This window comes from Dermacentor andersoni, chromosome 6 (genome assembly GCF_023375885.2).
Source record: "Dermacentor andersoni chromosome 6, qqDerAnde1_hic_scaffold, whole genome shotgun sequence".
NCBI lineage: Eukaryota > Metazoa > Arthropoda > Arachnida > Ixodida > Ixodidae > Dermacentor > Dermacentor andersoni.
The window spans coordinates 124,143,788-124,160,005 of NC_092819.1; the positions used below are offsets into that span (position 1 = coordinate 124,143,788).

General features: G+C 46.6%; 1 protein-coding gene across 1 annotated transcript in view; it reads left to right on the plus strand.

The window, feature by feature from the left end:
- LOC126523522 (monocarboxylate transporter 10-like) overlaps positions 1 to 755 on the plus strand; it is an 89,487-nt gene extending 88,732 nt beyond the window's left edge. The window contains exon 10 of the mRNA XM_050172123.3: positions 144 to 755. Coding sequence (XP_050028080.2) covers positions 144 to 233 — 90 coding nt within the window. The 3' untranslated portion in view covers positions 234 to 755. The remainder of the gene's footprint in view (positions 1 to 143) is intronic.
- Positions 756 to 16,218: the final 15,463 nt, after the last annotated feature.

Consider the following 16,218-nt stretch of genomic DNA (forward strand, 5'->3'; position numbering starts at 1 on the left):
TACAAATAATGAATGATTTGGATTATGTACACGCCAATTACAGTTAGTACTGCCAATTTTCTTGCTTTTGTTTACGACACGTGTGGTCTGCATATTTGCAGCCGTCATAGATTGGTCATCTCATTACGGTTCTCTCTTTCCAGGACCCCGATGAGCAGCGCGACGTTCAACCAAAGGAAAGCGACATCCTTGGAGCGAGGCGGCTCAGTGCACTCGTCGCTTCAGAGCCGTGAACGGAGCATAAAGAGAGCGGGACTCTAAATCGATAGTTTCGTTGCCGCGAATACGTGCTCAATGGCCTGCGATGGCGACCGATGGAGAAACGGAAGAGGCAGCGACAGTCTCGCTATTCAATGGAAAGCTCAGTACGAGAACTGTGAAAGCTTGAACGTGAACAGGGTACATTTCCATCCATTTGTGCCGCGATGGAACCAATCAAAATGATGATTGCGGCCGAACGCTGCGCAGTTTCATCTGCTCTATTCGCCGAAAGCTGGACAGGTGGAGGCTACAAGGACGGGGAAATATCAAGGTGGCAGCAGTGGATACACACAGTCAAGCCGTCAAGCCGGCAAGGCCGTGTCGACAGCTTTCTTTTATGTTGTTTTCTATTACTGCAGAAAACGTTGTTGCGTTATTTGTATTTTTTCTGTTGCTTTTCTGTTACTCTCATACCATGTAACGGCCAATTGTTCGAAAGGTCGTGAACTGTTTGTGTATCTTGTCTGTAATTCATAAAAGAGGAGAGACATCGACGATGATATTTCCATTTCTTCTGCTTTTATGCATGGTATTACAGGTGTGATAGGAAGATGTGGGCCCAGGCCTCAAACACACAGGGATGGCACAATGAACACAGAGAAGCTTTAATAACACGGGGACGGGACTAGGATAACGTACACGATAACACACACACACAGTTCCCTTCATGAGTGTCTGTCGCTTAGGTATGGTCAAGCTAAGCGTCAATATAGGAAGGCGTCCGATAGCGCGTCGGTATCACACACTCACGGCACGAAGAGGCGCAAAGATGAGTCTGGAGCAGCGAGTGGCGCAGGGGCTGGAGGCCAGGGCGGATGCCCGGCACACGACGAGCCACTCGCGCGACAGCTGGGTCGGGACGTCTGCCCGCCACAGGGTAGACCGCTCGGAAGGCTTAGCTGCACCGGAACATGCCGGCGTCGGATGCTCGCCCAGCAGTGGAACAGGCCGGTTGAAGCCCAAGGACAGCCCGGCCTGTTATGCCAGCACACCCAGGAACACCGGCCTTGGGTAGATGACTGCTGGGCTCGTTCGGAAGGCCCGCCCACGCAGCTCAAGCAGATCGCATGGCTGCCGTCTCCACCCAGACACCGGTCCTTCTCTTCCTCTTCGTCCGTCGCCGCCGCACAGCAGTCACGCGCATTCGGCCGCGACATTCAAATAGTCCAAACTCCTATCACATTTCCCCCCAAATTCAAGAAGTCGAGGAGGGTAGCACTACAGAGTATCACGAGTCAAACAGTTAACGCTACTACTCACATGACACATTAGTCCGTGTCCGTAGCTATTCTACTTAGATAGTCTGCACCAACGTTATCACATCCACGAATATACTCCACATGAAAGTCATAATCCATAAGGAGTAAACTCCAACGTAGCACGCGACTGTTGACGTGCTTCGCCGAATTTAGGTATCGCAGTGGTTGGTGGTCGGACTGCAGGATAAACGGTTTACCGTAAAGGTACACATGAAATTTCTGTACAGCCCACACTATGGCGAGGCACTCCCTCTCAATTGTGGAGTAGGCAGCTTCACGCGGCAAAAGCTTCCGGCTAGCGTAGGACACGGGATGCAAACGCCCGTCCTGTTCTTGCAAAAGAAGTGCTCCGAGACTTCTCGAAGAGGCGTCTGTGCGTAGCACAAAGTGTCTGCTCAAGTCTGGAGCCTTTAGTATAGGCTGCTGTGACAAGAGCTCCTTTAATAGCATAAATGCCTCTTCGTGTGGTGTCTGCCAATTCAGCCGGTTCGGAGAGCCCTTCTTCGTAAGGTCGGTGAGTGGATGGGCAAGCTCAGCGTAGTTCGCAACAAAGTCCCGGTAATGTCCCGTTAGTCCTAAGAAGGCCCTGAGCTCCTTCTTCGTTCCAGGTCGTTTGGCAGTGTTGATCTTGTTGGCGGTGTCTTTCAAGGGCTGTAAAACGCCTTGCCCTACCATATGGCCTAAGAAGCATGTTGTTGGGGAGCCGATTTCACTTTTGTTGTGTTTTATGGTTAGTTTGGCTGTGCGCACTCTGTGAAACAAGCAATTTGTATTCAGAAGTTAGGCGTGTCCTTTTCCAATACGTTGACATCATTATCGACTTTCTTGGCTAACATTTGATAGGGGCTAAGAAACTTCTCTCAGTAGTCCTAGCCCCTACACTAAGTATACAGTTTTTGTCTTATCTCTTTAGGCCAAGCACGTCACCAGCAGCGCCCGCTACTTTGAGTGCGCATATTCTGCTTAATGTATCCAGTTTTCTGCCTGGGAAATCCCAAATGTATCCTTTACTTGACACAGTACAAAAGTCGGAAAACCTCACGTTCTGCGAAAAAGAACACGTTTTCAGTAAGCCGTCCAGCTACAAGCCAGCTCAAACAAGCGTGAGTACAGATTTATTCGGCGAGTGGAGACGTGCCCAGTCTCTGCGTAGCACTGCTCTCAGTCACTTGAATCAAACAAAATTTAATGATGCAGGGGATCTGTGGTTTCTTGAACACAAACTCCACATTTACATTTCTGTAACTAAGTTTCAGCCAAGGCCTTTGTGGGCTTTGTAAATTACCGATAATTGTAATTTGTAAGATCCCGCCAAACCATAAAGCGAAGCAAATTATAGTGTATAGGAAAGCCAACGTACTGAATTCGGCGCGAGCAAATAGACTCATCACCTGGCTTCTAAGACGGTCGAACAGTACATGCGCGGCTGGATTAGCAGAATATGCGACAAACTAGAACGGAAGATTGGGTGTCACTTTAGTTCAGAATTGAAATTTGCATATATTTAGGCTTTGGTGTAATATTCATCAACATGAGCCTATTGCCCACTTTAGGAAGAAAGCCCCTCCAGCGATCTGCAATTACCCCTGTCATGCGCTGATGCCAACTTGCATCTGCATACCTCCTAATTTCACCCCCCACCCCTTGCAATATTCTGTTGTCCTGGACTACGCTTTCCTCCCCTTGGCAGCCCCGGTGTAACTCTAATGACCCACGGGTTAGCTGCTATACGCATTAGATGGCCTGCCCAGCTCCATTTCTTCGCCTTAGTGTCTACTATACCATCGGCTATCACCGTTTTTTGTGACCTGCACAACTCTCTTTCTATTAACGTTACGCCCAACATATTCATTCGATCGTTGTTTGCACAGCCCTTGACTTGTTCTCTAGCTTCTTTATTAACCTCCATATTTCTGCCCCACATGTTAACGCTGGTAGAATGCAATAATTGTACACTTTTCTTTGCAAGCACAGTGATAAGCTCGCAGTCACAATTTGACAATGCCAACCATATGCATTCTAAACCATTTTTATACTGTGAATTACTTTCCTCATAATCAGGGTCCCATGTCAGTAATTGATCTAGGAACCTTATTGTTTTGGATGGCAACTGTTGGTAAATTGGTAAATGTTTGTCAAATGCAATCGCAAAATGTTGTTGGATTACAATCGACACAGTCACATATTTTACGTAAGCAGAAGCTGAATGTTTGCAGCATAATGAAGAAACAGTGATGCGGCCTTGATTTATTCTAATCAAGTAAATCTACTATGCAGATAGGCATAAACGAACGTCTTTGCCATACAAGTATCAAAACACGAGGCTTTGCCTGCCCGTTGGAGGCATCTACTACTTGAACTAGATGAAATTTTATTGGCCAACAACATGGGAAACATTGTCTGTTTTTGCTAGGTGGGCGCTTATCACTAGTGGTTCCAAAGCACAAGGAGACGGCTTTGTTTCAGTTAACATTCAACGTAGTATGCTAGTTTTGTAGCTTGCTTATTTCACCGAATTCAGCCACCTCCATAGATCAGTGGCTATGATGTTGTGTTGCTGTGCAGGAGGCCGAGGGTTCGATTACCAGTTCCGTTGGCTGCATTTCAATTAGAGATGAATTGGAAAACCGCTCGTGTACGTAGCTTTAGGTGCGCATTAAAAAACTTTCCGTGAACAAAATAATCCGGAGCGCAGACTATGGTGTTTCTCCTAAGGATTTTTACTGTTTAGATACGTTAAACTTCTTAGCTCAAAATTTGTTCACTCGTTGCCCACTACATAATAATTATCTTTGGTCTGGCAAGATGGCCCAATCTCCTGACGGGAAGACGTGGGCTTGGATCTCCGCCTAGCAGTTCTCAGTGATGATGGCTCGTCCTCTTTTACACGCATCGGGATGCCACTTTCGCTGTATGCTATTTCGCAACTTTGTACAGCGCTGAGTCCATTCACCCTATATGATTACGTCTCCTGGGTAGTCTTCAGAAGGCGTACAAGCTGCGTTGCCGGTGTTCAGATGAGTCTATAAGCAACATGCTTTCCTCGGCAAGCCACTTTCTTGAGTTGACTTGCAGCTTCAGGTCTTGCCACACACAGATTTGCTTTAATTTTTCTATCAAAATGCGTGTAAAACACAGAAATGCTTTTATGAGACAATTGCTGGACCTATTTGAACAATATTTGTTAAATTATGCATATCAAAAGTATTGTGATAATTTTCGGAAGCAGTACATAAATTTGTGGCCAGAGTATTTGCAGAAACTTTACCATATTGGTAAATATAAAAAAAAGCAGAGCGCTTACAAATCCGTACCTCAGCCGCAAAAGATATCACAATTCTGTATTCTGCATCTGTTAGGAGGTATAAACCGCAGAAATCTTATGCGTAAATTGATAAGCGCACGTCTGTTTGTGAGGGTTTTTTAAGAACTATACTCGAAAATTAGTGGTAGAAGTAAGAGTGGTGTATAACAAATCAATTCTATCTGTTCGAGACGTCCTAATAGGAGCAGTTTAGTGCAGTGTTATGTCAATTTTACATAGCTACAGAGTTGAAAACATTGTACTTGAGAATTTTTAAAAATTATTTCATTGTCAACAATTTTAGTAAAGAACGAATGGTCTAAAAAATTAACAAACCCCTTGTTACTCTCCCCGCCTACTGACTCTTTGTTTTCATTTAATTTTGATAGGAGCTCTCAGCTAAAGCTGCCATTTTTCGGATCATGCCCCGTATTCCGAAGTGCATATGAACTGAAAGCCACGACTATGTGTCGTGACGCGTACAAGTAGCTTTGGAAATAAATACCAGTCCGCTGAGGTCTACAAACCACTAAGCCAACATTTCACCATTAAAGTCAGAAGTTGACTTCGTCAAGTCCGGCACAAGGTACGCCTGAACGTTAAGTCACGGAACGATACGCAATGGTCAGCTTCAGCATGTTTACCTCAGGCATTGTTTTGGGCTGGACTTGACTAAGTCGTGGTTTCAAGCATGACCTCCGTGATCTCGGAGGCCATGCTTCAAGTTAAGACGGATTTCTGTACACCTTTCCATGTACCTACTTTCCATGAAGTCTGTGCGGCTTCATGCGAATGGTGCGTTGAGCATCATTGGTGTACATGCCCAATTCATCATGTGGTTTCCTTTTCTCCTTAGTGTTTACAGGGCACAATCATCACTGATTGCTCGCACAAAATTATTGTGCATGAAGTCCATGGAGAATGGAATGGGAAGCAGATTTATTATTTTGTAGCCAATGCAATATTAACTGTACGCGTGATCCATTCCCAATCTAAAACACGTATAGCGCACACCAGGAGCGAACGTGAATATCACCTGCGTCTGCTAGAGCGTTAAAGTGCTTACACTGCGATGATTGCGCTCGACTGCGCTTCTGTAACCATGCTCTCATTAGCTTTTGCGTGTTCGTCATGATAGCATACATGCGGCCTTTTTAGAGGAAATCTTTCATTGACAACCCTCCCTGCTTTGGCGTGGTTTTTGCTTCCGGGTCGGTCGATTTGCCAAGGTTATTTGTGCTCCGAATGTAGGTAACGCCTAACAGACTTATAACCCCTGCATGTTAACCGACAAAGTAGTGGCAATAGGCGGTCTTCGTTCTTCCTAATGCGAATATAACTTTCTGCATAAAATACAAACATATATAGCGGCACATAGGGAAAGTTTCATTTTTCTTTTCTTGCGCCCTTGTCGCAATACCTTTACTGTTGTACTTCGATTCTACATATACTGCTTTATTTTGTATGCACTTTATTCCTACCCCTTGGGACTAGCAAGGCCAGCGGCATATCATCATTAAAATAAAAAATCTATTGCACATCAATCTCTCAATGGAATAACATATCACATTTAGTCTGTTCTCTATAATATATCAATTTTTTTATATTAGGCATTTAGCATCTGTCACTGCATTTGTACGCATTTTTCGCCAATCTTCCAAATACGGTACGTACCACTTGCAATACAACAGCACAAAATCCTTGAATGCATCTAGATTGTTTGTCCCACTGCCTAGTGCATTCACCTGTGATGGTGTACGCCCAACAAATGGGGCGCTATAACGTAAAACTATTCCAAACTTTTCTATTCCAATACCCTCCATACCAATCCAATAAGCCCTCCGCGATTGGTAAAAAACTTCTTTAGACAACCCCCCCCTTCACCTCTCTGTCACGCGACGTGAAGAAAACCACGATAGCTCCCCATCTGATGTGACGTGAAAACACTGATTATGCATGATTTGACCGAACAAAAGAAAAATAGTTATTTCTGATTCGACGCCTTTTTGCCATTAGCCTCCGGCTATTGGCCAAGAGTTTTCGGGCTGCACCCACTTCACCTGCCAGTCACACTCTCTAACAAAACCGCAGCAACCCACCGCGTCAAAGTGACGTGCACGCAAAAAAGATGCATTAATATGCCGAACAAAACTGAATTTTCTCGTGAATAGCCGCATGCTGCCCCGTTCCGAAAGGAATATAATATGGCTGCCGCCGATCGCTGAGGCGCTGGCTACTCGCACCAGCCGGAGAGCATGGGTTTAATTATGTATAAAACTTTTTGCGTGGTCGTGTAACGTTTTCGAGCACTTTCGGCACGTTTACGACCTCGTTCTGCCAACTCTTCTTTGCTGAGGATCCGTTTTACTGTCATTCTTAAGGTTCCGTTGCATGCCGCCACAATTTTCGACCAGCCACAGCAAGCCAAGTAAGGGAAAGTGGACCAATCGCAGACGCTGGCACCGCCCTCTTGATCTTTTTACCGATTTTCAGTGCAATGGCTCGGCTCCATCGAATCCCTCTCCACTTGAGCGTGCTCCTCGCCTCTTGTCAGCAAATTAGATAAGACAAGCCGCGCTGTGTAGGCAATGTTATTTGTTTTTCAAGCAAACAAAAGTGACCTCTGTATCATACTTGGCTACCACGGAAGCAGACGAGCTGATAGCAGCGCATCCTTCTTCCCCTAACCACTTCTGTGCATGCGGCACCCTCTCACACGAAGATATAAAGGTAACCACAATGAAGAGACAGGCAGTTTTTTCGATGCCCAACGACTGTGTGTGTGGATTTGCTCAGACGCGCACGATACATGGTGTCAGAAGTGCCCGCAGCCGCGCGGCAGGAAGCGAGCCATGGACGTCCTCCTGAGCGCCGCGGGTGAAGAAGCGCTTGAGGTCTATAACAAATTCACATTCGCCGAAGGTGAGCTCAAGGATGACTACGAGACACTAGTGCGGAAGTTTGACGCATACTTTATTGAGCAAGGGAACGAGGTTTACGAACGCCATTTGTTCCGTATGCGACTCCAAGATGAGGCAGAGCGATTCGAGTGGTTTGTACGTGACCTGAGGATGCAAGCCAAACTTTGTAATTTCAGGTACCTTGAAGAGTCTCTGATTAGGGACCAGATTGTATTCGGGACTAATAACAAGACTCTCCGAGAGAAAATGTTGCGGGACAAAACCTTGACTCTACAAAAAGCCGAGAACATATGCAAAGCAGCCGAAGCGGCGGCACAACAACATGCTGCATGGGCCAACGAGCGCGTGCAAGTAGACTCCACTCACCGATATCAACGCGGCAAAGAACAAGAGGGCCAGTGCAAGCACTGTGGTCGAGTGCATGCGCCACGGCGATGTCCAGCCTACGGAAAAACTTGCTACGCATGTAAAAAGAAGAATCACTTTTCATTGTGCTGCAAGAACCCGCAAGTTCACGGCATTCAGGAAGATGGTGAAGACAGCTTTGATGTCCTTGACGTCAGCATCTGTGGCGTAAGCACAAAACCAGGGAAAGACTGGACAGTGCGTGGCAAGGTCTCTGGTCACGAGATAGAACTGAAAGTTGATACTGGTTCCCAAGCCAACTTGATTGCGCTTAGCATTTTTCAGCGCATCTCGAAAATGAACACGTTGCGCAAGAGCGCACCAGTGCTGACTGCCTACAACGGCTCCGAGATCAAGCATCTCGGTGTCGCCACTAAAGCACTAGATAGAGATGAACGGTACCACGACAGATACTAATCTGAAATGGGAGTACAGATAGTTAAGCGCATTATGAAAAAGACCACTGAACATTGCGACGATTTTTGGTTAGGACTCTTGTCTTATCGTGTGTCTGTACTAGAGGATTGCCATTCACCTGCCCAACTGTTACAGGGACGGCGCCTGCGCACCAACGTTCCGGAATACAGCACTGAGCTGGGATGCCCAATAGTCAAGCATCAACAGCAGGCCACGGGCAAAACGCTGCAACCTTTGCAGCAAGGAGACACGGTACGCATACTGGATGACAACTGGTCACGTAACTGGTCCCCGGTCCCACATCGTGGAGACAGAGGATGGAAGGCTTCTAAGGCGGAACAGACAACACCTGCTTCAAACGCGGGAAAAATACCGCAGGGTAGACGAAGATGACAACAGCAACGCTGAAAATAGAAGCTTACAAAACGAAAGACAGGAGCCTCCAGAACAAGGCCAAAGTGCACCCGGGTCAACTGGTCATCCGCAAGCAAAAATACAGGTCTTCCCCAAAGTGGAGGCATCGGAAGCAGAGCCCCGCAGCTCGACCCGTCAGCGTAACAAGCCTCAACGGCTGCAATACGAAGCGAATTTCCGTCAAGTCTTCTAGCATCTTTTTTTTCTTGCCTTGATGCGATAAAGTCCCTTTTTTATTTTCCTTAAGGGAAAGGAGATGTATCGTACATGGCTACCACGGAAGCAGACGACCTGATAGCAGCGCATCCTTCTTCCCCTAACCACTTCTGCGCATGCCTCACCCTCTCACACGAAGATATAGAAGTAACCACAATAAAGAGACAGGCAGTTTTTTCGATGCCCATCCACTGTGTGTGTCGACTTGCTCAGACGCGCACGATACAACCTCCTATGAACGAGGAGAGCGTTTTATTGGTCTGTTCAGACAACCCTGCGGGTGACCTCCCGGTGCTTGCGTCATCCGTTACGCAAATTTGACGTGAGAAGATTGGATAAAAAACACATTGGAACAGTTTTACGTTATAGGCCTCATGGCCGCGGAACATGCGTTTAATGAATACACCTGTGCGACGGTAAAACATAAGCAGCGCGTGTTTACGATCACTGGAGGCTACATGAAAAAAAACGAGAGATTTGATTGTCTACACTTAACTTTTTTCGCCCAAATATGCAATGGACCACATATAATCTCCAATTTCTCCAATAACCGGCTTATAGCAGCTGATTAGAGCTAGCATTCGTGTCCAGAAATCTTCAACCCTGAACAACCTGGTAATCCGATCTGGAAACGGCGTGGTAGCGACCCTATACCTATATACATAATACTGCAGTGGTTCCTTAAAATTCCTTCATCTCGACTTTGTTTACTAACTAGAGAGATTATCAAACATTGGAGGACAATGCTGGCTCATAACAAGCTTCGTCGCCTGATCTAGAACGTACTATTAGAACAGCTCTGCATGAAACGACAAAATTCATATGCATATAGGTACCCAAAACTCCACTGACATCGAATATGAATAACTACGAAACGTGCGTCGCCGCGCCGATAGAAAATACCGAAGAACGCAATCTACCTGAGACCGCACCATCTGTCGCCGAGCTCAACGACATGTTCTTCGGCACCTCGACAAACTGTACACAAGCGCTGAAGAGGATCTTGTACTTCCCTTGATCCTCGCAAGCCGCTTTGTAAAATACGGCAGGTAATGCACAGTTTACAATTTCCTCCTCAAGAAAAGTGCCCATTATGGGCACCAGCAGTGGTACAGTGTAAAAGCGAAGTGGAAATGGCCGAGGACTACTGCTACATCATTGTGGCTATGGCTTCAGGTCCATATTCAATAGACGGACAAGCCCTAACCCATCCACATACGACCGTCTTGACGCGATGTTGACGATGTAGAAATAGGGGCTGTATGGCTTCATCTCGAAGATCGTCAGTGGCTGGACCGCATGGCATCACATATGCTACACTGCGTTCTCTGGGGAAGACGCACTCTTCAATTCAACACATTTTGGAGTGCTGGATCTGTACTGAATAATTAGAAAACAAGTCTTATTGTAGACTATTTTCAGGCTGGAAAAACACCTCATGCCATATCTTCCTACAGACCCGTTGCCCTGGCAAACTGCGTGGGCGAGATGATGAAGAGAATGGTGCTGACGAGGCTAGACTTGTTTTGCAAAAAGTATAACCTTTACCCAGATGTGATGACGTGTTTTCGCAAAAAAAAAAGATCCTGCATTGTTAGCGTGATTGACGCCATTCATGACGTACTTGAGGAGCTAGGAATTGGATGTGGGAGGTTTCACTGGTAATGAACTACCTTATAAATCGTACCATATTTATGACGACAAGGGACGACGCGACCAGTCGTGATCAAATCATCCTAGGCGTTCCTCAAAGAAACGTGCTCAGCCTTAGGCTGTTCAATATAACCTTTATTAGACTCGCCGATATAGCGCCAGAGATTACCATCATGAGCCCAAACACACGATATCTACATATGGACTTGTGGTGTTACGGCGCCACAATTTCCTGTAAGACTGCACCATGCAGTGTCGGTCACCTCGAAGTTTTTGCAGCAGTGAGGTGTACAATTGGCACCTGAGAAGAGAGCGGCCCTTGCACATACACGCAAGGCGATGCACCGCTACCAGGTTACAATTAACAGCACAGCCATACCGTACTTTACACACCACAGATTCCTAGGAGTGATGATTAACCGAAACTTGCCCTTGTCTAAGCAAGTATCGATGGTCAAGTCCAAATTACGCAGCTTCATACACGTGCCTAAACACATAGCAGGCAGGAAGTGGGGCCCGTAATAGGGATAATTGCTCCAGCTAAATGTATCACTTTTCATAGTCTAGCAACGACACAGTTTACTGATTATTACAAAGATGCGCCCCTCCTGCCTATATACGTGGGAGAGCTGACAAGGTTAAGCCCTGAGAACATGTCTTGATGTGCCAGGCTGCACTTCGACTAAGGTCGTGAATGCGAAAGCAGGTGCACCTCCTATAGACGCTTATCTCTCATGCCAACCTTTAAGGGTATCTCTTCAATTGTTGAACCACAACGCACGTCACCCTCTATCGACTATTCGCATTCTTCGTCCAGACAGTGCTCCCTCGGAATATCTTTTGCGTCATGAGAGCATCCTTCGTACAGGCTTTACTATAGCAATAGCAGCGGCCATGCCAGCGTAGACTTTGTCAAGCACTGTAGTGAACCGATCCTTTCCCGTAGTGAAGAAAAAATCACGTACACCCTCACGTGGGCCTATACTTACCTAAAGCCTCATATCTCAAGAATATGTCGTTTCCATAGCATGTTTGCTGATGGGTCGGTGTCAACAGCCACTTAGACCGCGGCGTTCATAATACCTAATATGAAAATCAGTTAGCGCTTCCATCTCCACCACCAAACTACGTCAATGGCCGCTGAGATTGTCGCCATTCGGCCGGCAACTCGTTATATATTGTGTAGCCACATGAGACACGGACTATATTTTGCGATTCCGAACCAGCACTTTATTTGATCAATTCTGCACTTAGACGAGCACCTTGCTATGTGCTTGCTCAAGAGGTGATCGAATCACACGATGTCGGCTTGAGAGCTGGCCATTGAATAAGGTTGCAGTGGATTTCGGGACACTGTGTCTTACATGGAAATGGGCTCACCAACGCGGAGGCACAGATGACTTACATTAATGCCACACCAGTGTCCACACCAATTTCACAACCATGCACTAAAGCCCTAGCGTATAGACTTCTGCGCGATAATACCGCAGTATATTGCACGTCACCAGGTCATCGTAATCGCCGCCTTCACGAACTCGACGCGCAGAATAAAATACAGGCACCACCCACCATGAAAAAGTGCAATGGAAGCTTGCTGCAGATATTAAGATTAGGCGTGGCCTTCACCCGGCGCTACCTGCATCTCATCGGCCGGGTGGATACTCCGAACAGTGAGAAATGCGGCATTCCTGAGTTGTCAGAACAGCTCTTGTGCATCTGGCAGCCATTTGTTGTAAAAAAAATCGCTGATAGAGATCTCGTCAAAATTTCTCGGTGCACCATTGACTGAAAATATTCTTTTGGGACCTTCGCCAGATCCTCGTCATCAGCCGGGTAGTATGAAGGCCCTCAGCAATTTTTTTGTATGAGAACGGACTGGACCAAAGACGAAGATTTTCACTAAAACCTTCACCCTCATAATCAATGACTTCTCTATTGTTTCGTTCTACACCCGTGCTGATCTGAACATCGATCCAGGGTGACCTCTCAGCTTCTCTTATAATTGTACCTGTCATAGACATTCTTCCATTGACAAGCATCATACTTCACCTTCTACCTCGGTTATCATGTGAGAGGCGATGGGGTTTGAAAAAAAGACTGGTTGAAGAACTGCGGGCTCTAAGGGGCTAGTGACATAATTCTGCTGTATGAAACGTACACCACAACATTGGAAAACAGCCTACGCTTAGAATTTATCTTTATGGCCGCCCTACCAAACAGCAAAACATGGGTTCCGCAGAGTTCTCAGAAGCTGGCGCTCATAGTCATAAATGTCGAGTGGACATTTGCAACACGACATTTGCAACGCATATAAAGCAAGAAGGGAAATTAAGCAGCATAAGACGAAATATCAACACGCCGTCTCGTGAGTATATCGCAGGGTAAGGGATGTATTCACGCTTTCCAAAGCACAGCTCATGTAAATAGAAGTGGGCATAAAAATAATCTTTTGGAATGGGGGAAAACCAACTGCATTGCTTTAAAAGTTAAGTGATTCTGCCGTACAGATCGGAAAGATAGCATAAATCATTCAAGAGATTGAGCCAGTCAGAACAAGAGGGACATCACGCATTCCTCCGTGTGATAGCGTCCTCGGCTAAAGTTTTGAAGCGCGATTCAGCAAGGTGAGACGAGGATTCACAGGGACAAGGCGACACCAGCGCTCACCAAGCAGACAAGCACGGCAAGGCTGTTGAGATTGCGGAAAAGAAAGAACCTGATGGAAGAGAAATAAACTGCAGCAGTCAGTCAACGTCAGTCTAGTTGGTGATGCATGGCTTCTAAAGCGTGATGCAGTAAAACAGTGCGCTGTATTACACCTCGGAAATCACGGAAACCTACTAGCCAAACGTCGCTCCATGACGTAGCCTTCGACTTGAACAGGCGTAGGATCTTCCAGTCAGTATCAAAGGCTAAAGCAGCTTTCGCTGCTTCCACTTTGAAACAGAATATTTTCACACTGAGTTTAATAGAGAGTTTTAGCCCAGCGGGTTTACGGCCAGCGGAGCGGAGCGGGCGAGCGGAGACGCGACTGCGCATGCGCACCACGCTGAAACGGCCAGCGGTTTTACGGAGCAGCGTTTACGCCCGCTGGAAAGCACTCCCCAGCGGAGGGTATACGCAGCGCGCGAGCGTGCGTAAGCGCGCGCGGGCGTGTATGGGAAATGCAAGATGGCAGCCGCGAACATGAACGCCGGTAGTTCTGCATCGACGACGGCGACTGCGGCGCTGACCCGTACATTAGTACTCAGTACATTATTAACAAATAATGTACTGAGAACATGTAATATATCTTTATTTAACATTTCTTGCATTATAAAAGCAAGCGTCATTCAAATTCATTTCTCAGTAACTCCTATTCGGACCACTAGGTGGGGCAGCAGAGCGCCCCGCTCTTTACCCCGCTCGAGCGGGTGAGTGATCCGCCGGGCTAAAATTCTTTTTTCGCGAGCCGCTCCGCTGGCGCAACGGTGGAGACCGCGAGCGGAGCGAAACGTAAACCCGCTGAGCTAAAAGTCTCTAATGATGACCCGTAATGGGCAAGCGCGGCATTTATTTCTAGGAAACTAAAATGGCGGGGCACTACACTTCATACAGTAGACCCATGTAATAACTACATCAATTCTAATGGTGCGAGGAGTTGTTGGACACCTTATTATGTAAGAATATCTAGACAAAATTTCTGGTGTTGTTGGACTTGGTTTACCTGTTAGTTTCTCGTACTTTGCGTTGCCATATATAATAATGTGTTCATATCACCAACTGCTTTCTGGAGGCAACCACTATGTAAGCTCAATGAAATATGCTCATGGCGGCCTTCAGAAAGGGCCTCAAACTTATAAGTTTAGGGTAATAGCCTCACGATGTATCGCTTCGTGATATAAACTATAATATAACTGTTGTACGAGCAATATACTGACATGGTCCTCTCTGTGTAAATGAATTAAAATGAGCTGCAAATTTTTTTGTAAGCATGCCACGCTTTTCAAGCATTTCGTATTCGCGCCAACCTCGAATTGTATACTACGCTATGTCACTTCTTTCTTCTATAGTCAAACACTAGTTGTGTTCCCCCATTCAACAGGTGGAGATCGCGAGGCGACCTCGCGCAGCGGAATCCCCACTCACACTATTCTCAAACTCTTCGCTGCCATGAGAGACACGACCTGCGGACTACGATCTAAGGAGTAAACAGGTCTTCTACATCAGGCCCAGCGAGCAGGCCGTGGTAGCGGGGCCCTGTACCAGGGACTCCACCCTTAGACAGCCTTTTTCTTTCCGTTATTTTCTTTCGTCTTCAATGAAGTTTTCTATAACCATGTACACGAGGACGGCGACTGAGTCATCGCCGCGATTAAATTTGGAAGAGCGCCTCATTGAGAAAGTTGTAAAAGATTGATTCTCAAGCACACCACATGTTTCATCACTTTTTTCTATGCTCAGTTTATCTGGTTGATGGCTTCGGTGTGGGTGAAAATTACTGCCGTCATGGTCTATCGCGGGACGCAAAAGCACTTGTTCGCTATTAGAAGGAGCAATAAAATGTCAGTCAAATTGAAAAAGTAATAAACATGTCTGCCTGTAAGCTTTCCGCCATCGACCTACCTGTCTAGCGCAGGTGTTTTGTACTCACGGGCTGCTTTACGGCTGCAGTTTGACAGTTCGATGACGCGCAGGCCAACCGTAATGAGTGCTTCCGCTCATTCTGCTAGCATGCAAGCTGTTCTCTATCCGGCAGGTTGGCCTGGTCGGCGCTGCCATCAATGCGGCTCACTTACTTTAAAGCTAGAGTTCATCCCACAGCAAGCGTAAAAGGCGACGGCGGACGGCAATGGCGACGCTGTTATTGTGTGGTGGTGCTGCGATTGAGAGCCGGGACCATGGGCTTTGGGTGTGCGTTCGCTCGCCGAGGTGAGCAAACGCACACCCAAAGAATCGCTGGACTACGGTGATTTCGCTCTGACAGCCCTGACTTCCTCTCAATGCGAGCACTACTTTGATCTTTTGCGCCTACCAGCTCCGTCAAATCGAGACCCGCAGAGCCTGAATGCCCTCATTGCAGAACATCTCGAGCGAATACCATTCTAAAGCATCGACACCTTCTTGGGCTCCTTCTCACTGAATACACATTTCTCTATTAGCTGTCTGCAAGACGTCTTGACAAGGCAACCAAGACGCGTTGAAAATTATGATGAGCGTAAGCAGGCACTGTATCGCGATCTTCTTCCCCTCTCTTCTTTTATCCCTCCGTAAGAATATTTAAGTCTTCTTGAAGATTGCTTAATAAGACTTTGTCGGATGTCTTAAAATGCCTTGTAGCCGTCGTGAAGACCGTCTAACGCACCACCAAATAAGGGATATAAGACGT